Source organism: Asterias amurensis, chromosome 16 (genome assembly GCF_032118995.1).
Source record: "Asterias amurensis chromosome 16, ASM3211899v1".
Taxonomy (NCBI): Eukaryota; Metazoa; Echinodermata; class Asteroidea; order Forcipulatida; family Asteriidae; genus Asterias; species Asterias amurensis.
The window spans coordinates 17,360,582-17,383,062 of NC_092663.1; the positions used below are offsets into that span (position 1 = coordinate 17,360,582).

The window sequence follows — 22,481 nt, forward strand, 5'->3', positions numbered from 1 at the left end:
GAATGAAGAAACAATAAGAGGTAAGATAGGTATGAGTACAGGAAGATGTGTAGGTATGGTAATGCTGAGAAACATTGTCAGGTAGCGTATAGATGAAGTGTCTTGCTTTATTGCTTGGCAGTACGCTAGCTTCACCATCTTAGAATGAAGAAACAATAAGAGGTAAGATAGGTATGAGTACAGGAAGATGTGTAGGTACTGTGATGCTGAGAAACATTGTCAGGTGGCGTATAGATGAAGTGTCTTGCTTTACTGCTTGGCAGTATGCTAGCTTCACCATCTTAGAATGAAGAAACAATAAGATGTAAGATAGGTATGAGTACAGGAAGATGTGTAGGTACTGTGATGCTGAGAAACATTGTCAGGTAGCATATAGATGAAGTGTCTTGCTTTATTGCTTGGCAGTCACTAGCTTCACCATCTTAGAATGAAGAAACAATAAGAGGTAAGATAGGTATGAGTACAGGAAGGCGTCTTAGTAGAACTTGATGTAATAAAACTCAACTGAAACTGACTGAGTAAAATGAAAATAATTTTCCATTGAGACATTTATCCAGAACAATGCCAAAACATAAATCTGACTGTCTTAGAATGTGTGAAAATATGAAGTAGGAACATACCATTAGATGACATTTCTGATTTAATCATAGTGGTTAGGCACTTAAAAGCTGTTTTTACAACATCTAGAAGAAATCTTGTCTAAATCACAAATTGTACATAAAGTCATAAGAATAAACCATGGTTACCTTTTCAATTTCCTTGAAGGTGATTGGTCGATTATTAATGGCAATCCAACACCTGTCTGGCATTGCTCTTGTCACTGATTGGCTGTTGACTAATGGACGAGGTAGGAAGCCTTCAACTTGGATCTATAAAAAGACAACATAGACAATTTTTATTTAGAAACTTCGTTCATCTACAAAATATTACACATGGTGACATTTGGCTCTTGGGAAAAAGTAGGAAAATTTTGAGTAGTCCTACATGTGGCTTTTATAGACCATGTAGACTTTTCAGGCTGTTTAATAAAACAAATTTAGTTTTCTGAAAAATTGAAAATCAGACTTTTAAATCTGTTTTCCAACTTAAAAGTAGAAAGAATATCATGCCCGATTAGATGACTCTTGGGCAAGAACAAACTCTCAATAACTTTTTCAAATACATTATCCATTTTCTTTGGTTGTAGTCTCTTTGACTTGAAAGTTTGTGGTAGTGACTGTGGTTCTTACTTAAGGATCCATCTTTAATTCTATTTTAGTTTTAATCCCCAGTCTCCCCTAATATTATGGTTTACTTTCAATAATTCTTGTTTTTGTCTAACAAGGACACAAAATTAGAAAATGGAATTAGCTGTCACAAACTGCTTACCAACTAAAATGACCTACGGTATATGCACAAAATTGTTAATGGCCTGACGTTTTGACCCTAGCCGCTGGAAGGCTAAACGACAACATAACACACATGAATAGGATAAAAAGTGGTTGAGACATTTTATATGTCTCATACACCGCATCTAGAAAAAATAAGACTTACTTGACCATTTCCATCCTCATCAACCAATCGCTGAACATGTTGCATCTGTGACATCACACTTGAACCCCACATGTTTATTAAAGCCACCTTATGATTGGCTACTTTATTCTTCTGCCAGATATTGCTTTTGTTATGGTAGAGGGAAAGGCGTACATTGGGACAGATTGCTCCAAAACTCCTCAATAATTCCTCTACTTTCTTGAGTTCATCCCGACGTCTCTTGATGCTTGAGTAATACTGCTTACGCACCGGTACACTTTTGAATAATTGGGTAGCAGTTACTGTAGTTCCTGATGATCATTTGTTGAGAAAAATCAAAAGGATAAAACTGTTTAAATGTACAGAATTGGTCAGGTTAACAACATCATTGGTTAAATTTAGTCTGAAAACTGGTGGACTAGTGACATGACAAGCAACTCGGCTGGATTTCACAAAGAGTTAAGACTAGTTTTATCTTGAGTTTGGGCGAGTTACTCACCCTAACTTAGTTTTTAATATCTCCTAAGTCCTTACTCTTTGTGAAATGGACCCAAGGTCGTGCTAGCTAGTCACTAAAAAAGTTAAATCCTGTAAAAAGATGACAATTTTGAGGTGCATTAGCTTTTAGAATTTGTTGATTTGTTGATTTCCATCTCTCGCTCTCTCTCTTACCTCAACTATAACAATTGTAATGTGACTTTGATACTTTGACAACTGAATGTGATATTTACCATTTCCAAGATGAGATGGTTTCGATGATATAATAGATCCTTCATGATCCAGTACATACATATGACTAAAGTCATCTGCAGATGTCTTTGTTACTATGGTAACATCAGACATTGCACATAGTGAGCCCAAAGCCTCACCACGGAAACCATACGTTTCTAATGATTCTAGATCCCCATGCTGGGATATCTTGGAGGTGTAGTGTCTCTGTGCCATGTACACAGCATCCTCAGGTTTAATTCCAGTCCCATTGTCTCGTACTTCCAATTTTTCAAAGCCATGATTTTCCTGCAGAAGGGGAGAAAAAATTGATATATGCAGTTTATAAAAAAAACAATAACTCGTGCCACAACTTATATGTTAACTGTAAGTTTTTAAAAAGAGGGGGGGGGGGTTAAATAATAATTATCTTTTTTGAAAGATTTTCAATAAAATAGAGGAATTATACTCAAAGCTTGTACATTTAAAGGAATGCAGTAAGGGAATGAATACCTTTGGTTATCAATAAAAACCTTTGGTAAGCAGATTTCAGATTTCATTACAAGAGTAGAAGATAGTTGAGAACTAACATGTGAAAACTTCAATTAAAAAGGTGGTTGGGTTATTGAGATATCCTCCCAAAATCAGGAGTGAATCTATTAGGAACTATTCTTACTGTGCTCCACTCAGTGAATATGTCCATCTTAGTAAAAATTGTTCCTATATAGGAATACACAACCTGCAAAACCTTACCGGGTAACACTTCTGAGATTCAAATTTTCGGGCAAAAAAACCTGATATTTTGTTTCCATAAAATTAAACAAATTTCTTCACGGATAGGTGAAATGTTTCTCAAAATGCCTTATACTATAACAACCTGCAGTAGGTTTCTAACCAAAAGTTTAATTTATGTGTTTTGTATTAAAAGTGTTAATTTTTAAAAACAGTTTATACCATATCATGATAATTTATCTTCCAAAATATCATGAAAATATTCTTGCTCAATCGAGTCAACAGATACGCCTCTGCTGGAGTTGAAATTGTAGACCCCCATCTTTAGTTGTTTTGCTGCATCCAGCAGCAATACACCTGGTCGACATTGCCGGAAAAATGCAAGAAAAAACCTTTTTCAAAACGTACAAACTCCTGACTAGGACTTGAATGTACAGTGTACTTGCACGTACGTGTGTTCGATGTTCGATCGAGGCAAAGTCTGCCTCGATTGACGTCACATAAGGGGTAGGGGGAGTCACCCCCACACAACTTTATTTATTTTTTTAAACATATAAATCATTAAAAAACAATTACTCAAAAAATTATTTTATTGTTCAGAATCATATACTCTAATGTTTAAAATAAAAAAATTCTATTTCCAGGTGACTTTAAAATTTGTCTTTTTTGCAATGATACCCAAGCATACAATGAACTGTTTAGAGAGTGACCCTATTTCAGCCCCAGCTGGAAAAATAGTTGATTGTAGCCCACACCTTGAAGTGGCCATCAGGAATTGTATGTCTGGTGATAAGCATTTATAAAAAAATTAAAAAATTACAACCTGCCAATGTGACCTAATTAATCACGTCAAATGAAATCAAGAAACGGTGGTGTGAGGTTCTATATTTACATGTAGACTGAGTTAACTAAAAGTTTGAAGACCTTTGATATAAACTATAGAATAAATACATAACATCAGACCACCATTTCTGAATTTGGTTTGGCGTATTTAAGGAGGGCATAGTTTGATCTTGTGACTTTGTGTTTGTTTTTGTGTAGGAGGAGTCCTTTTAAAAGGAACTGTTTTGGATTTTGACGTATCATTCTGAGTATTGCAAGCTGGTCAGTTCATGTCAGTAGTTTTCTCTTTCATCAGTAAACCTGCACCAGTCAACTTGTATCCCACCTCTATTGCACCTGTCACACCAGTCAACTTGTTTGGATTTCACAAGAAGGTAAACATTTTGAGTGGACATTTATACATTTAAGTCTTCATAAACTCTCCGGTGTTTTTTAGGGCGTCTGTGGTTTTTGTGAGGTATTTCCGTGGCTAATGCTTAAATTCCAGTGTTTTTGTTTACTATTTTAGACAGTTAAGCAGTTTTCTAAATTATAAATAAATCTTTGTGCCCCTCTATAGTGACTGAAAGAATCTTTGATGAGAAATAAATCAAACTAATTTCCTGTTTGGAGTTTAATGCTCAGTGAGCGTTTTATTCATTTTTGTTTTTGCATCAATGTCACTATTTTCTTGTGACCTAGGTTTGTCAGTTTATGGTGCCTACACTGCCAGCAAATATTTTGTTAGAAAAAAAAACAATTTTGTAATGTTCCTTTAACTGCACTTTGCATCTTGCTAGACTCTTTCCATATTGCTGCTTCAAAAACAGAATAGTTTTAGTATGATTTTTTTTTCTTTTTTCTTTTTTGTGTTGGGGGGGGGGGCTTATCTTTTGAATGAATTTTTCCCTCTGTGAACACAACATAGCAACTAATAACAATTTTTGCGTTAAAAGGCTAATTAATGTCCTTATGATATTGGTTTCCCTATTTTCTCATTCCAGAACCTCATAACAAAACAAGACAGATGGCCGACCAAATCAAAGTCATTCTCTGGGCGTGTCCTCGCACCGTCTCATCCGCTTTCTTGAAGTGTATGGACAAAGTTCCAGAATCTAAGATGGTGTTTGAGATGTTCTCTACTGCGCAGTACTTTGGTCCTGACAGGGTTGTGCCTGTCAACACTAAAGAGCGACTAACACCTCTACCAGGTTTGATCACCGATAAGACCCAGCAAGAAATTCTGAAGGATCCCGGGTGTGGTTTTGACAGTTCAATCTGTACTTATAAATGGCTAAAACACCACATGGAGACAGGATACCCTGACAAGAAGGTGGTTATCTTTAAAGAGATATGTTACAGTGCTGAAGGGAAGTTTGAATATCTTCCAGACTCTGGTTGTCGCCATGCTTTCCTTATTAGGAACCCAATTAAAGTTCTTCATTCATGGATGCAACAAGCGATAACAGTCGCTGACAATTTCTCTGATAGGTATGGTTCGATACAGATAGATGACACTATGTTCTTTCCACATGAGGAGGTTTTTAAAGCAATGTATGATTTATATTCCTATGTAAAAGAGAAAGGTTTAGACCCAGACCCAGTTATCTTAGATGCAGATGATCTTGTAAATGATCCAGCAACCATACTGTCTGGTTTCTGTAAGTCATTAGGGATTCCATACAGTGATGAGTTATTAAGCTGGGATGCTGGAGTTGATGTTGTTAAGGACTGGTCAATCAGTCAACCACTGTATGATATCATCAAACATGATCCAAGCTTTGAGAATTTTCGAAACAGCACTTGTTTTTTTAAGCCAAATGTCAAAAGTCATATGCCTAGATCTGAAGCCGAATGGTCAGCAGACTTACGTGAATATGTTCAGAGACACACTGATAGCGCTATGCCATACTACAAAGAGATGCATAAAAAAAGAATGAATTGAAATGTTTTGACACATTAACATCAATAAATACCCCTTTAAAACCTATCAATGTGAACTGTCACATTGGTACACGATTGATGCATTGTACATCAGACCTAATACTTCACTGTGGCAATGAAGGCGATTGCCTCCATGCCCCCTCGTCAATACCTTGGTGCTCTTAAAATGCTCCAGTAGAAATTTACAACTTCCTCATACATGTAAGGTGCCCTTTGCCAAGTAGAAAACGCCTTGGTGCCCTTGCCTTTTCAAAAATGAAGCATACAGTCTTGTTATACCTCGGTAACAAACTGTGAAGTTTTAAAAATGAAGCATACAGTCTTGTTATACCTCGGTAACAAACTGTGAAGTTTGATTGGTCGAGAACCAATCATGTGACGTGCAACAAAAATGCATGTTACATGGCTCGACGGGCCGGGTGACATGAAAAGTGATGTACACCGGTGTACATCACCTTGATCGTTCCCAGCGTTGGTCGATTTCCAGCGCCGTGTACGAAACAACCGCGGGTACGAGGGAATTGTTTCTTGTTCGTCTGCTAATTAAACAATGAATAGTCAGTCATAATTATGTTTGAAGATGACAACAGAACTTCGAGAAGAGGAATAACAATTATACAAAGGTATAACAAAACAATTGTTGCACGCTGTGACTGGGATCCATGGCATTTTGTACACCCTCGGTGTGAATGGCACCCTCGGCTTCGACTCGGTGCCATTTCCCCCCTTCGGTGTACAAAATGCCATGGATCCCGCCACAGCACGTGCAACAATTGTATACTGGTATGTACATAATGAGCTATCTATAAACAAGATTGTGCCAAGTGCAAACCGAAAACAGCTGTGGTGGAATTTAATACTAGAACTTTGTATTTTGTTTGCTCAAAGTCCCAGTTGTGATTAGTCCAATAAAAATCAAGGGTTAATGGAATTGTCTATTAAAACCTTTAAGGAACATTACAAAATTGGCAAGAAACAAATCATACAGATTACAGATAAACATAAAACTGATATGGTCTTATGGTGATGATAGTAGAAAACATCCATTGAAATGTCATATTTTATGAGATATAAATAACCTAATTTCCGAATTGGGGTTTACCGCTCAGTGAGCGTATTTTTTTTGTTTTTTAAGGATGTCATGCAAAAATGTGCAAATTGGTTTTCCACTATTTTTGTGTGACCCAAATGGCCGATCGATCTCAAACTTCCACAGGTTTGTCAGTTTATGTATATGGTGGATTTAATTAATTTTGTTTATATAATTATTTGAGTTCAAAATTTCCTGTCATTGGCACTCACTAGTTGATGAACTACTCGCAAAAGTTGATGTTTCCTAATCCATGTTGCACAAATAATCATCACTATTACATGTGAAGCACTATTTAAGCTGTGTATTGTTATTATATTATAAACATGTATACATTTATCTGTACACTTCAGAGATTCCATAAACCCAACAAACTGAGTCCGCAACACAATTGATGACCTAGCACTAGCAGAAAGTTTAGAACCTTTCTAACCATGGGGGGTTGAGTTCATACGAACGAGGTAAAATTGAATTAAGTAAAGGCCAATCAATAAACAGACAGTACCTGGCATATGGCTACAACCAAAGTCTTGATTTTTATTTTTTATTTTTTAGTAACAACTACAGGTGTATTGTATAAATACCAAGCCCCCCCCCAAAAAAAAAAACCAAAAAAAAACAACAACAACAACAACAACAAAACGGAACAAGTGGGATCTAAAACTTTAAATGTTGGAGCTAAAGCCCGATTCATACTTCCTGCGAATGCAGATGCGATACAAATTTTGATATCACACAAATTAATTCGCATAAAAAAATGCAAATTTGCAGGACATATGAACCCGGTTTAACATCAACTACAGAATTGTGTATTGTGTATACTATGCCCACCCCCCCCCCCAGCTGGATGGTACTACAGGTATGTACATTTCCCCATGTTCAGCATCATTCTGCTTTGTATTCAATGATCCTGTTATAGGTGTATTTTGTATTTGGTTTGTGGTAACATCATAAGTATATTTACAACTCCTGGGTTGTTCTTATGAGAACTTGTCTTGTTATATTATACTACTGTGAAGTATGTTTTGGGGTGAATTTGGTAGACTTCTCAGCTCTGAAAAGAACTGTCCTGCTTTTTACCTACAGCCTGGGCGTAGGGAGAAAAACAGCCAGGACTATTTTAGTGGATTGAGGTGACTTTTCGTTTTTTACTTCACTTAAATGTTCTCAACGTTTACGGGACCCTATTTGACTTCTTGTACGTGTTGTTATTTAGCCTTTGAAGGGGGTACACTCTGCTTCTGACACAAAAACAAGCTCATACACCTGTGCACTAACACACTCCCATCCAGAGCCTCCACACAATCCTGCTTTGTATTCAGTGACCCTGGTCTGGTTATTCGGTCTGTGGCTTCGTGTCTGACCTTAGAGCAAGAATACACTTTGCATTTACATAATGTTAAACCACCTTTATAGGTTTGGTTTGTAATCAGTTTGAAGAAGCCACTGTTTTCTGCAATCATCTGGAGACTGCACTCAAAAGGAAGAAGGAGAAGAAACTTTTGGACTGACGGACAATGAGAATCTGAGTAAACACCTTTTAACAACTTAAGTGGAAAGAGAACAATCAATGAAACACATCCATTGCAGCTAGTTGAATGTAAGTGAAAAAGATGATGATCTTTAAAACCTTTTCAAAAGAAATATTGGTAGCAGACAATGTTGCCAGGAATAGCAGGTTATGTGCTCCAATATACATATACAAAAATGTTTTATATACCGCCATTTCATCAATACCAAAGCAGTTTGTGATGAAACAGAGAAAGACAATATGTACGATAAACTTTCAATACATAATGAAATTTATAGATACAATTAAAGATGTGAAAATGGAATTAGCTGTTGCAAACTGCTTACAAAAGCAAAAAAACTAAAAAATACCAGTTGATCGGCTGGATTTTTCAAAAAAGAGGAGGATGAGGGCCTTTTTATTTTATTTTATTATATTTTTTCAAGATGGCCACTTAGTATTTCAAATCGAACAGGCCACCAATTCTTCTTGCATGAGGACCTGTGTTAAAGCCATTGGACCCTTTCGGTAAACAGTGTTGTCCAAGGCCCACACTTTGTGTACCACAACTTCTATATCAAATAACAAACCTGTGAAAATTTAGGCTCAATCGGTCATAGGAGTCGGGAGAAAACAACGGAAAAACCCACCCTTGTTTCTGCGCGTTTTGCCGTGTCATGACATGTGTTTAATATAAATCCGTAATTCTCGTTAATGAGAATTTATATTGTTTTGCTGTTTTCTCAAAAAGTAACGCATTTCATGGAATAATATTTCAAGAGAAGTCTTTCACCATTGCCTTCTGTAAACCCTGTAAGTTATTTGTAAATCTGTGAACTTTTTTTTTTTTTTTAACCGAAAGGGTCCACTGGCTTTAACACTATTATTAACAGGGTCGGATTACACTAACAGATTTGCTGGTAGGCATTCACTAATATTGTTTAATGAAACATACGGTTGTACGTGTTCGAGAGCATGACGTTAGATTTGATAGAAGCTCCTAGGCCAGTCCTTTTTTTTATTATTTTTTTTTATACAAAAACCAAAAAATAACACATAGTTAAAAAAAAGGATGAGGCCCCCAAAAAGGATGCGGGTGGGGACGATCAACTGGTTATTTATTTTATTTGGCCTAACCAAAAGGACATATTATTTGTAAAAAAATGCCGAAAACAGTTTATTTATTTATTTATTTATTTATTTCTTGTTTATCCTGGGAAATCCATTCAGTGAGAAAAACTCACTGATCTCCCATGGATCCCAGCTAATAACAAACTACAGAAGTGAACTTAAGATAAAAATATTACAAATTTACACAGAAAAACATTGCACATTCATTTAAAAAAAGCACTAGATCCAAGCACACATATATTTTGAAAACTAAAAAAAAAAAAAACGTTTTTAAATAGGACGAAGAAATTTAAAGGGGGAAAAATACACATCCATTAAAAACACACAACCAAAAAAAAACACAAAAACAGATGAACCACAATGGAGTAATAACAAAAGCCAGTAAAATTGGGATTAAAAAAGTCAGTAAAAATGGGATAAACTGAGCTGTTTGAGTTGATTTAAAAATTGATTGAGTTCTTTGGGCCGAGTTTAGGGCCTGACAGGCATATTACTCGGATGGGATTCTAACCCACAACCTTTGTATGGACAAAGTTCAAAATTCTAATACGTTGTGGATTTGTTTTCACAGAACTGGGGAAAGTACTTTAGAAGTACATACAGAGCTATATAAACATACACCTCTGTAAGGATAAATCCAAAATTTATATTCTTGACCACCCCCCCCCCCCCCCCCCCCCCCCCCGGATGCAAATTTAACCTCAAGACAGTCTAGTCAGAGTCAATAGATGTGACATATGTAAAAGGGTCAAGCATACATCAGGCCTGGAATGTCATCTTTGAGAGAGCAAAGCCATTTCCATTTTGAAACGAGCACTTCCAATGGAAAATCTTTAAGTCTATGGGAAACTTCTGAAGGGGCACCAAGGCCAAGACCAGGGGCAATAGAGGCATTCCAGGCATTCATTGGGTTTTTATATTGTTACTTTTTCTTTTTCCTTTTCAATTTAGAGGAACATCATCAGCCTCAGGTCAAGAAATTGGGTGTAAATACACAAAATGGCTGACCAAATCAAAGTCATTCTCTGGGTGAGTCCTCGAAGCATCTCTTCAGCTTTATTGAAGTGTATGGACAAAGTTCCAGATTCTAAGATGCTGTTTGAGATGTACAGCACGGCAAGATTCTTTGGCCCAAACAAAATGATTGATAATTCCCCTCTACCTGGTGCGATCACTGATAAGACCCAGGAAGAAATTCTGAAGGATCCCGGGTGTGGTTTCGACAGTTCAATCTGTACTTATAAATGGCTAAAACAACACATGGAGACAGGATACCCTGATAAGAAGATTATTTTTGCCAAAGAATTGTCTTGGTGTGCCAAAGGGAAATTTGAGTTTCTTCCAGATTCTGGCTATCGCCATGCCTTTCTCATCCGTAACCCAGCCAAGGTCTTTCCATCTTGGAAGAAACTAGTAGTTGAAATGGTGAATCTTAAAGGTAATACCAATATGTCACTAGATGAAATAGACCTTGACAAAATGCCCTCGGAGATATTTCCAGAAGGAGGTGGTTTCAAAGAAACCTATGATTTATATCTCTACGTAAAAGAGAAAGGTTTAGACCCAGACCCAGTTATCTTAGATGCAGATGATCTTGTAAATGATCCAGCAACCATACTGTCTGGTTTCTGTAAGACATTAGGGATTCCATACAGTGATGAGTTACTTAACTGGGATGCTGGCGTTGCCGTTGTTAAGGACTGGACAGTCAGTGAACCACTGCACAATATCATTCAATTTAGTCAAAGCTTTGAGAATTTCCGAAGTGGCACTTGTTTCTTGAAGCCTCAGGTCCAAAGCCAAGAGTCTAAACCAGAAGTGTCAGCTGACATACAGCGCCTGATTGATTTGTCAATGCCATACTTCACAAAGATGTATGACAAAAGAATTAAATGAAAAAAAAGCATTCAGCTCTTGCAAACTAATGCAAACCAAAAGGACCATGGTGAATGCAAAATAATTAGTTAATGGCTTGACGTTTTTGACCCTAGGAAAGCCTCTGCTAGGAGCCAGAAAGGCTCTGCTAGGGTCAAGAAAGACTCTGCTAGGGTCAAGAAAGACTCTTCTAGGGTCAAGAAAGAAAGACTCTGCAAGAATCAAGAAAGACTCTGCTAGGGTCAAGAAAGACTCTGCTAGGGTCAAGAGAGACTCTGCTAGGGTCAAGAAAGACTCTGCTAGGGTCAAGAAAGAATTAAGTAAAATAAGTCTAATACCGGGTATGCAATGTATACTTATAACAAGGTATATTTTTGTATGAGTACTGTAGTTGAGAAAGAGGGTATGGCATGTTTATACTAAATTTACTACAATAAGCAGAGTAACATTTACAAAACTATTTTTATTATTTATCTATTTACATTTTAAAACAAGTTAAAACAAACATGACCCCAGTGAATGATTTCTAGGACTAATGATCCCCTTGTAAAGCAGAGCAAAATTCTACACAAAATGTGTCACTATTCAAAACCAAATAATCATTTCAGCACAAGAGAAATTGTACTGGTCATCAATGGACCATTGTTCAAAAGGAATAATTATTGACTATAAGTTGGATTCCTAAGCTGAAGTTACTTTACAAAGTCCTACTTTACAAAACAACAGCATTTGTCTTTCTTTTGACAACTCAATGTTAAATTGCATGAGATTCCTGAAAAGTGGGAAAGACTTAAACATATTTTCATTTTTTATAAAACATAGAGCATTCATTGAAAATGTAACAAGTTTAAGAAGTTACTAGATGAGGAGGATTCTAGTATACAAATGTTGTAAAAGGTAATGTGGGGGCAAGGGAGGTAATCTTACAGGTAATAATCATTTCGTAATATTGGATTAGAAATTGTATTTATAATCGGTATGTTGTCATTAATGTTGTGTTTTGATAAAAATTTATTGTTGAGCGTGCACAACTTAGTTGTGAAACGTCCCTCCCCTCCTCACCTTCTCTCTTGCGTTCAAACTGCGTTCTAACAATTTTGTTGCTTCAGAACTTTGAATGGAATGTTCGTTTACAGCTTCAAAACAGCCGTTAATGTTTCACAAAGTTCGTAACTATGAAAGCATACTATTCTTAAACGGTGATTTCATGTACTCTTTTGTAGGTTTAACTGGCAAAACCTATACAATGTATATGAAAAGATTCAGTAATGTATTTACTTTCTTTTTGAAAATGTTTCAACTTTTGCGTGTATACGTTCTGTGTGTGGGGGATGACATATGGACTGTACCACTAATGGCGTAACACGCGAAATTAACCCCCCCCCCCTGTACAAAATGGTATATACACAATGCCATTTACCACTCTGCGAAACATCAATGAGTCACTCTGGAATGTTAATGGGAGTCCGAGGTTGCCACCCACTTCAAACCTAAAGAGGTGGCTCTGTGTGCAGCCTACAGCTTCCCCGCCTTAGACCATGGAGGAAGGAATAGAAGGATCTCGAACGACCCGCAAAATCGTAGAGTAACAAAACAATACCCTGACAATGCCCCCGTCTATAACTAGTGGAAAAAGATAGGAGACCTTCAGCTGGACGGCCAATAAATGAGCAGGATTAGATTTCTTTGTACAGAACGTGCGGTACCGCCGCTCTGCACCGTTACCTTCGTGTAAAGTTGAATCATTGGAGACATAATTGTGAATATGCACGTTTTCATTTACCGTTTGTGGTGTTTCACTGAAACATCATGGCATATTTTTTCATTTTTTTTGACTTTCCGGTCACTAGCGGTTGTTCAAAGTTTGGGTATTAGCACACGTCAACACGAGGATGGTTGGTATTCAATTGTGTTTTTCGATTTGGTGAGCACAAGTGTACACAATTTTTATCAGGTTTTTCTGTATTACATCCATACGACATACGACACCATGGTTGAGTGAAGAACCAAGTGCGCACGCGCAAACTCACATACGCCAGGTCGCCCATTGTCTGTATACGGTATGTCGGTGATTACGAGGTGTTGTTAAACGACCGCGTACCGCAGGTTCGACTTTTGAAGTCCCTTCGTTCGAGCTCCTTCTCTTCCTTCCTCCATGCTTAGACCAACAGGTGGCCCATATCAAAACCAGACAACCACAGAGGTGACTCTGTGTGCAGCCTATGGCTTCCCCCTTCGACCAACAGGTGGCCCATATCAAAACCAGACAACCACACATGTAAGGAGATATCGCTCATGACTCCAGCCAATCAGACAACTCGTAAGAGGGAGTTCGGTTCAGGGTTTTGTAGACTTGCAACCCGACATCTGTAACGACACAACCGTGTTGGATTCCACAAGGATGCCATGCCACTGGACCTTCTCATTTTCAATCCAAGATGACGCAGGTTACGCTTTTAATAGTATAGATTTTGTATTGTTTAAAACTAAAACAAGACTTGGTACATTTAGAAGTAATTTTGTAAAAAGAGACTAAAAAACACCACTACATAACAAAAACTTAATATTGCTTCTGAAGTATTTGCCTTTTGACTTCAATCTTGTTTTCCTAATGAATTCTGCAAATGTACAGGATTTCAATTTTGTTAATGTCAATAAGATAAAACTACAAATAGTAAACTTGTGTGTGGAATGTAAAAACTTGTTTGGAAGGAGTGATGGCTTTGAAAAGGCCGGTGTGGTCTTGACAGTTCAAAAAGTATACTCTGCTAATCTGGCTCATCTTTCTCCTGAAGAAGAGCGAGTCTACTCTTTGAAATGTTAACACCACACCAGCTCTTTTCAGAGCCAACACTCCTCCCATAAGGCCAAGTAAAATAATTAACATGTTGCACGTCCCCCCCCCCCCCTGCCTTGATCTTGGCGGCCGCACCGGTTTTTTTGTTATTTGTTATTTTAAAAAAAAAACTTAAAAAAATATACAAATATATTTTACAAATGGTCGACCCTCAAGTCTCATCTTCTTATAAATGTATGCATAGCTTCAAACGCCACTCTATCATTTATTTGCTGCTCGATTTGTACAAATAGTTTCACCAGTGACATACCAGACTCCAGTTTAATCAAATCTGTAGGCACAAAACTTGCTAAGCACTGGTTATTATTGCTTAGCAGAAACAGGCTACCAGCCAACATTCTATAAAGATTACTTACATTGATGTCACTGGTGCCGCACTTTTGAAGTTCAAGGCCTGCTATAGTTACACGTACTTCTTATTTTCAAGACCATGCAAAGTTTCAACATGGAGGAAGAATCCTCCATGGTTTCATACCTCATTAAACGTCAGTGACTCAGGGAATCTTAAGATTAATTAAAGTTTATTAATGTTGGTTTTCTTAAAAGTGATTCTAATAACAGAACATATTGAGTTGTGATGACACGTAGCCGAGCGTCTAGGGCGGTGGACTTAAGTTCTGTAATTTACAGAATGTGGGTTTGAATCTTGACCCGGTCAATCGCAACACCTGTGTCCTTGAGCAAGACACTTTATCACTATTGTGATATCTCCAACCAGGAGTACAAATGGGTACCTGTCTGTTAGAGCTGGGGAGCAACCTATGATAAACTAGCATCGATCCAGGGGGAATACAAATATTCTCAGTTTTATCACTTCCTAGGTAAATCTTGTCTTGCTGTAAATTCTACTACTGATAGTATTAGTAGTTTCTTTTGAAAAGGTTTTCAATCCTCAAAATTATCTGAAATGTCAGCCTTGCTATCTCCTACCTGTTAAGCCCTGTTTACTGTTACATAACTTTATCTGTTATGTAAATGAATGGATATAGGATGAGTTGGCACTCCCTTCACGATCCAATATATTTCAAAAGACTCAATTAAGTTTGGTAACAGCGTCTAAAGTCACCAAGTACTTTTTGCCTCCCACAATCCAATTCCTAAGACTCAATTGAGTTTGGTAACAGCATTTAATCTCACCAAGTACTTATTGCTTGCATTGGAGAGTCTTGGCCTTCCAATCGGTAGTGTTAAGTGACTGCTGGAGGTGCTCACAGTGGAGGACAAACTGGTATGTATTTCTCATTCTTTGCAAGTAAATGTACAACTGAAACAGACATGATATATAGTCATTGGGAAAAAGTTAGAAAATCATGTTTGAACACAAGTTCATAATGAGGGTTTAATATACTATTCAGGATATTTAATCACATTTTCCTGATTTTTCCAAGAGCACAACAAATCATAAATCAGACTAAAGTTGGAAGAATATCATGCCTGTATGTAAGATAAAATGAAAGCTAGTTTGATTGAAAAACACAGCATGAAAAAAATAACTCACTGATTGCAGATTGCTTTACCAATCAGAATAATACCAGGTATAAATGCAAAATGTTATTTTTACTGGCTTCACTTTCTGCCCCAGCGGAGCCTTCTTAAAAGCATATAAAGCGTGCATGAAGGAACACCTACAGTCTTCTTTTCATTAAAATGACTCATGAAGTGTTACGGTTATATCAGTTTCAAATTTCTTTACACAGTCCTTTGGGTTTTATTGAACATTGCAAGATCTTTTGAGCTACAAGGGTTGGGTAGTAGAGGGCAAACAAGGCAGTGTGTGTTCCATAGGCCCTTTTCAAATCCATGGCTTTGGCTTTGGCTCCGTTCGGCTCCGTTCTCTCGTCTGAAGCCCCAAGCACGAACACAAAGTTAGCGCAATTGTCAAAACAACTGCCTGGCCAAGCTATCCTGAGACCAATCTGGAGCAGAAGCCATGGTTTCCATAGTATGGTCTGCTTCTCCATATTCACAGGGTCAAATATGTTCTGTTGAATTGTCAATCTATGTAACCAAAGACAACGAAGTATGAAGAGTTGAAAAAAAATTTGTTCACTCTAATTTCAAAATGAGCTAAGCTGTGCCTGTCCTAAACTTTAGATTATCTTATCAACCATAGGTTATCAACACAGATTAAACAAAATGTCAAATGTCCTCTACCTCCAATTGTAGCCAATTAAAAGCCAATTAAATGCTTCCAGCATTTAAATATTAAATCAAAATTTAATTTTGTTTGTTTACTGTACATACATTACAAAAGTGTAAAGGCCGAGTTATAGTCAGTCGCGCGATGGTCGGGCATCGAAAATCTTGACGCGCGATCATAAAAAGACACGGTTTTTAGGCCTCAGTCTTCGGATTGCGTGCAAGATTTCCGTCGCCGACCATCGCGCGACCGACTATAAACCGGCATTAAGTTTCATTTTCTTTGCAATTTTTTTTTGCCTTTACTCATTTCTTCTTCTCACTGCAGAATCTTGCTATCCAGTCCAAGACAAAAAGGAAGACAACTGACTGTAATCATGGCCGACCAAATCAAAGTCATTCTCTGGGCATGTCCTCGCACCGTCTCATCCGCTTTCTTGAAGTGTATGGACAAACTTCCAGATTCTAAGATGCTATTTGAGATGTACAGCACGGCAAGATTCTTTGGACCAGAGAGACAAATTGTATCAAACAATAACATGGAGATGCCACCTGAACCTGAAGTAATCACCGATAAAACACCAGAAGAACTGCAGAAGGATCCCGGGTCTGGTTTCCATAGCTCAATCTGTACTTATAAATGGCTAAAAAACCACATGGAGACAGGGTACCCTGATAAGAAGATTATTTTTGCCAAAGAAATATCTTTTTGTCCAGATGGGAAATTTGAGTATCTTCCAGATTCTGGCTACCGTCATGCTTTCCTCATCCGTAACCCAGCCAAGGTCTTTCCATCTTGGAAGAAACTAGTAGTTGAAATGATGAATCTTATGTCAGTACAGTCAGATAATAAGACCAATATATCACTAGATGAAGTGGAATTTGACCAACAACCTCCAGAAATACTTCCCCCAGGAGGTAGTTTCAAAGAAACCTATGATTTATATTCCTACGTAAAAGAGAAAGGTTTAGACCCAGACCCAGTTATCTTAGATGCAGATGATCTTGTGAATGATCCAGCAACCATACTGTCTGGTTTCTGTAGGAAATTAGGGATTCCATACAGTGATGAGTTACTAAGCTGGGATGCTGGAGTTGACGTTGTTAAGGACTGGACAGTCAGTCAGACATTGAATAATATCATTAACGATAGTGACGGTTTTAAGAATTTCCGAAATGGCACTTGTTTTATGAAGCCTCAGGTCCAAAGCCAAGAGTCTAAACCAGAAGTTACAGCTGACCTACAGCGCTTGATTGATATTGCTTTGCCATACTACAAAAAGATGTATGGCAACAGAATCCAGTAAAGTAGAAGGACAAGTGTCCTAATATTAAGTCTGAATGTCCTATATTACGACCTAGTGTCCTATATTGTGTTGACTGGGAATGTTTGCCTTGCAGCAGTTCTTCAGAGGGCAACCAAGAAAGTAACATTCCCCCAAAAAAGTTGAGGCTTAATTTGTTTACATTTTTAAAAATATAATACTAAGACACTAAATATTTAAAAAATAACTACATTAAATCAGTATTCTTAACAATAATTTTTTAATAATAACAATTAGACTAGCATTTTACTACTCTATCAATGCGCTTTACATTAGTGCCCTGCTCATTGGGCCAAAAATATTCCTTTTTTAGCTCCCTGAGGAGTATACAACCTGGGCAACTGCAGCGCTCTAAAGGCTTTTTCATACACAATATCAACCTCTACCCTCCCAGGTACCCTAGGAGTATACAACCTGGGCAACTGCAGTGCTCCAAAGGCTTTTTCATACACAATATCAACTTTGTTTGTTTGTTTGTTTGTTTGTTTGTTTGTTTGTTTGTTTGTTTGTTTGTTTTTTTTTTTTGTTTTTTTTGTTTTTTTTGGGTTGGTCTCAGTTGGGTTGTTAGTTAAGTGTGCTTGTTAAATATTTATTGTTTTTGTTTTATCTAATTTTAGTTCTCATAACGTCTCTTTTGACTATGCTCTTAATTTTTTAATTTTTCTTGTGTATAAATTTTCTCCTCTGTTTTTAAAAATTTTTAAATAAAAATATAAATCTGTATTTTAATTCAGTCTCTGGACTGCGACAAGCAGATGTTTTTTACAATAAACCAGTAATAATAATAATAATAACTGCAGCGCTCCAAAGGCTTTTTCATACACAATATCAACCTCTACCCTCCCAGGTACCCTAGGAGTATACAACCTGGGCAACTGCAGTGCTCCAAAGGCTTTTTCATACACAATATCAACCTCTACCCTCCCAGGTACCCTAGGAGTATACAACCTGGGCAACTGCAGCGCTCCAAAGGCTTTTTCATACACAATATCAACCTCTACCCTCCCAGGTACCCTAGGAGTATACAACCTGGGCAACTGCAGCGCTCCAAAGGCTTTTTCATACACAATATCAACCTCTACCCTCACAGGTACCCTAGGAGTATACAACCTGGGCAACTGCAGCGCTCCAAAGGTTTTTTGTTACACAATATCAACCTCTACCCTCCCAGGTACCCTAGGAGTATACAACCTGGGTAACCAAAGCACTCCAAAGGCTTTTTCATACACAATATCAACCTCTACCCTCCCAGGTACCCTAGGAGTATACAACCTGGGCAACTGCAGCGTTCCAAAGGCTTTTTGTTACACAATATCAACCTCTACCCTCCCAGGTACCCTAGGAGTATACAACCTGGGCAACTGCAGCGCTCCAAAGGCTTTTTGTTACACAATATCAACCTCTACCCTCACACGTACCCTGGCCGGAAAAAAAGATTGATAGTAATTAGTGAAGTGTGTCGCTTTTAAAGGACACATTTGTCATGACTGGGAATCAAACCGACAGCCTATGACTTAAACATCAAAACTTGATTTTGATGCTTTAAACCGCTCGGCCATGACACCCATTCGGTAATTTGATTTGATTTGATTTATGAGGAAGATCGATTCATTCTGTTCAATAAGATATTAAATAGCTCAAGTTCCATTTTTGTAAGTTAAATCTTCACTTAACATGCCCCCTAAGCATCATTTTTAAACTAAAATATTCATTTTATTTAATACATTTTAAATTCATAGTTTATTTTAGGGACTAGAGTATTATTTTAATGACTGAATTTTTGATCCGATAAATGCACCGTTTATTTCACTTTGCTTTGAATAAAAAAAACTCACTGTTTTGTAACTTACTGATGACACACCTTTTGTTTCTGATCTATAGATTTTATTCTTCAAAACACTTTTGGTATAAATGAAGGTTCATAACTTAGTTTTTGTTTCTACTTTCTACACTCACTGGTGATCAGGAATGGATGTGATCTTGAGAAGAGGTTCGATGATGGAACATCATGTGACAAAGTTCTTTTATAATTAAAGCCGCCAAATTAAATCATTGTTGGCACAAAATCTAAGAAAATCTTCAAACACCAAAATCTGACTGATCATAATGCCATGCCTTGAATTATAAGCCACTTTGAGATGTGGTGGACACATTACTATAACACTAATTGATTCGGGTGAATTTGTCTTTTTACACCCTACCAAACCAAAACTCCTAGTGGCCACCATATCTCAAAAAGGCTAATTGCTGTGGTGCCCTGTGCTTTTACTGTGGTGCCCTTTGCAAAGTTCCAATGCAAATTTTCATCCTGTTTGAAGTTAAAATTAAACTTATAAAAGGCAAGAGTTTGAGTCACTGCGGACTAAAACTTCTGAAACCACGCACCAAATTTTATGAGGTACATGTATGTTGAAATGACAACATTCCCGTATTTTGGCAACTCCTTGAAGACGATCAGAGCATACTGATCGAAACGTCGAGTTAACCCAACGGTTCTTTTCAGAACCACCCCAACTCATTTAGAGATTGTTATTACATGGTGTTACCGCAAACTCTTCTATAACTCCTTGAGTAATAGATTTCAAGGAGCGTATGTAAGCAGTATGCTCATGCCACAAATTAAGTATATGTTCAGCCGCCAGTTTCACCAAACTCTTCCTAACTTAGGACTAATCTTAGGACTTAGGACAGGTTCAGTTTTGTATCCAAATACGTAGGACGCATTGAACCCATCCTGAGTTAGGATGGGTTACTTGCCCAACTCGAGTTAGGATTAATCCTTGCGTGAAATCGACTGCAGGGTATTTTATACATGGAAGAAATAACAGCTTTATAAGGCAGGCATAAATAAGTCTCTAAGCATTTGCCCGTGGTCTCCTCCTTGTACCCAGCTTGAATCACTGGTACTTCTCCCACCTCAGCCTATCCTTCCAGTGTGAGTGCTGCTGCTTTGAGTTTGGCAGCATCACAATCCCAACATTCTCGGATGATGTTTACCCAAGGGTTGATTTCATAGATAGGTCTATAAGAAGTTGTTAAAAACTTAAGGCAAGTCTAAGATTAGACTAGTCTTAAAGCCTAATTCATACTTCTTGCGCATGCGAAGGCAAAGCGAATGTTGACGCCACAAATTTGCAACAATTCAACTCCGTTCAACTTACTGGCGAATATCGCTCCGAAAGGAAGGCTGTGACTTCAAATTCACATTGCATTTGTATTCGCAGGAAGTATGAACCCGGCTTATCTCTGTGTGAAATCCACCCCAGCGAGAATTTGGTCAGCCGATGGAACGATGGCATCCTTTTTAGTTCAGGAAAAAAGTCTGAAAAACCCTCATCTCTAAAAAGCTGTCAGAAAAGATTTTTCTACTTACCAATTTGACTTCAATGTTGTCACTTTGTGCATCTAATGAGTTCTCTACCAATTCCTTGACGATGCTAACAATAGAAGTAATAACCTGGGAGCTTGATACTAGACGTACTGTATCCGATGGAAGCTTACGTAGTGAAGACATCTTACTTGCTCTGAAATAACAAATAAATACAATGAGTTCTTTACCAATTCCTTGAAGATGATAACAATAGAAGTAATAACCTGGGAGCTTGTAAAAACAGCTCCCTCCTAAAGCCATTATACACTTTCGGTACAAAAAAAAAGAAAAAAAAGTTCACAGATTTACAAATAATTTACAGGGTTTACAGAAGGTAATGGTGAAAGACTTCTCTTGAAATATTGTTCCATGAAATGCTTTACTTTTTGAGAAAACATTATAACAATTTCGATTCTCGATAGAGAGAATTATGGATTTATTTTAAACATATGTCATGACACGGCGAAATGCGCGGAAACAAGAGTGGGTTTTCCCGTTATTTTCTCCCGACTCCGATGACCGATTGAGCCTAAATTTTCACAGGTTTGTTAATTTATATATAAGTTGTGGGAAAAGTTTCCGTATGGCGCCACCACTTTTTCATTCAATATGAAATAATATAGTATTTTACCTCAATGAGATATCCCTTTTTGTAAAAATTAGTGAAAAGGTGGTGGCGCCATACGGAAAGTTATCCAAGTTGTGATACACCAAGTGTGGGACTTGGACAATACAGTTTACCAAAAGTGTATAATGATGGCTTTAATACCTCCCATCAATTCATAAGGTTTATCGCGATTCAGAACCGCATTATGTTATGCGCACGCATCATGGCTATATCTTAGTGTGGGTTCAACAGCGTCCTCTCTTGATATTTTGCTATTCACGATAAACCTACGTACGAGTACGACCAATCATCAATGACAGTGACCAATTGATTGAGTGACTCAGTGTGAGGGAGCCCAGCCTATCCCAGGCAGGACCCAGTACAGTAACACAGTAAGTATCGTCAGTATCCCTATTATTTCTATTGAGTATTTGGAACTTTTTATTATAGTTATACGTAAGCTCACCTAGTCCTACTCCTAGCACTAGCAGGAGAGAGTGTTTATTCAAATAGTACATAATACCATTATTGTCTTTGCTTAGTTAGTGTAGAATAAAACAATAACAAACCTGCATGATGATAATGTTGTTTTGTGTTCACTAACTTCAGTCATATCTCCCGCGCCCGCACATGACATTTCAGAGACAGGCAGAATGACGTCACCGAAGTAACTTCAATGGCCCGTTAACCCCTCCATAAACAATTTTGATTGGTTAGTTTTTGATTTTACAAAATTTAGCCAAGACCTATTCAAGGTCAAAAAATCCTTTTTGATGAAAAGATTATATGACAATTTATCTTAACAAGATTATAGTCTTAAATCAAAAACTCTGCTGTAGTATATTTAATATGAAAAATT

General features: G+C 37.4%; 4 protein-coding genes across 5 annotated transcripts in view; 3 read left to right on the plus strand and 1 right to left on the minus strand.

The window, feature by feature from the left end:
- The window catches only part of LOC139949061 (PMS1 protein homolog 1-like), a 31,691-nt gene extending 9,455 nt beyond the window's left edge, over positions 1 to 22,236 (minus strand). Inside the window, exons 1-5 of one of the 2 annotated variants that reach the window (XM_071947463.1) lie at positions 22,192 to 22,236; positions 21,019 to 21,169; positions 2,244 to 2,529; positions 1,534 to 1,823; positions 747 to 869 (exon numbers count right to left, since the gene is read on the minus strand). In XM_071947463.1, the coding sequence (XP_071803564.1) occupies positions 747 to 869; positions 1,534 to 1,823; positions 2,244 to 2,529; positions 21,019 to 21,169; positions 22,192 to 22,235 (894 nt within the window). In that variant the 5' untranslated portion in view covers position 22,236. Of the gene's footprint in view, positions 1 to 746; positions 870 to 1,533; positions 1,824 to 2,243; positions 2,530 to 21,018; positions 21,170 to 22,088; positions 22,161 to 22,191 lie in introns of those variants that run through there. The other variant, XM_071947464.1, reaches the window with a different exon arrangement.
- Positions 4,052 to 5,719, plus strand: LOC139949143 (uncharacterized). The gene is made up of 2 exons (XM_071947545.1): positions 4,052 to 4,169; positions 4,779 to 5,719. Exon 2 carries the CDS (start codon positions 4,802 to 4,804, stop codon positions 5,717 to 5,719), a length of 918 nt encoding a protein of 305 aa, XP_071803646.1. The 5' UTR covers positions 4,052 to 4,169; positions 4,779 to 4,801.
- Positions 8,096 to 12,645, plus strand: LOC139948916 (uncharacterized). Its single transcript, XM_071947281.1, has 2 exons — positions 8,096 to 8,408; positions 10,401 to 12,645. The coding sequence occupies exon 2, from the start codon at positions 10,449 to 10,451 to the stop codon at positions 11,343 to 11,345; it is 897 nt and encodes a 298-aa protein (XP_071803382.1). The 5' UTR covers positions 8,096 to 8,408; positions 10,401 to 10,448; the 3' UTR covers positions 11,346 to 12,645.
- LOC139949062 (uncharacterized) lies at positions 15,210 to 17,712 on the plus strand. The gene is made up of 2 exons (XM_071947465.1): positions 15,210 to 15,409; positions 16,649 to 17,712. Exon 2 carries the CDS (start codon positions 16,698 to 16,700, stop codon positions 17,625 to 17,627), a length of 930 nt encoding a protein of 309 aa, XP_071803566.1. The 5' UTR covers positions 15,210 to 15,409; positions 16,649 to 16,697; the 3' UTR covers positions 17,628 to 17,712.
- Positions 22,237 to 22,481: the final 245 nt, after the last annotated feature.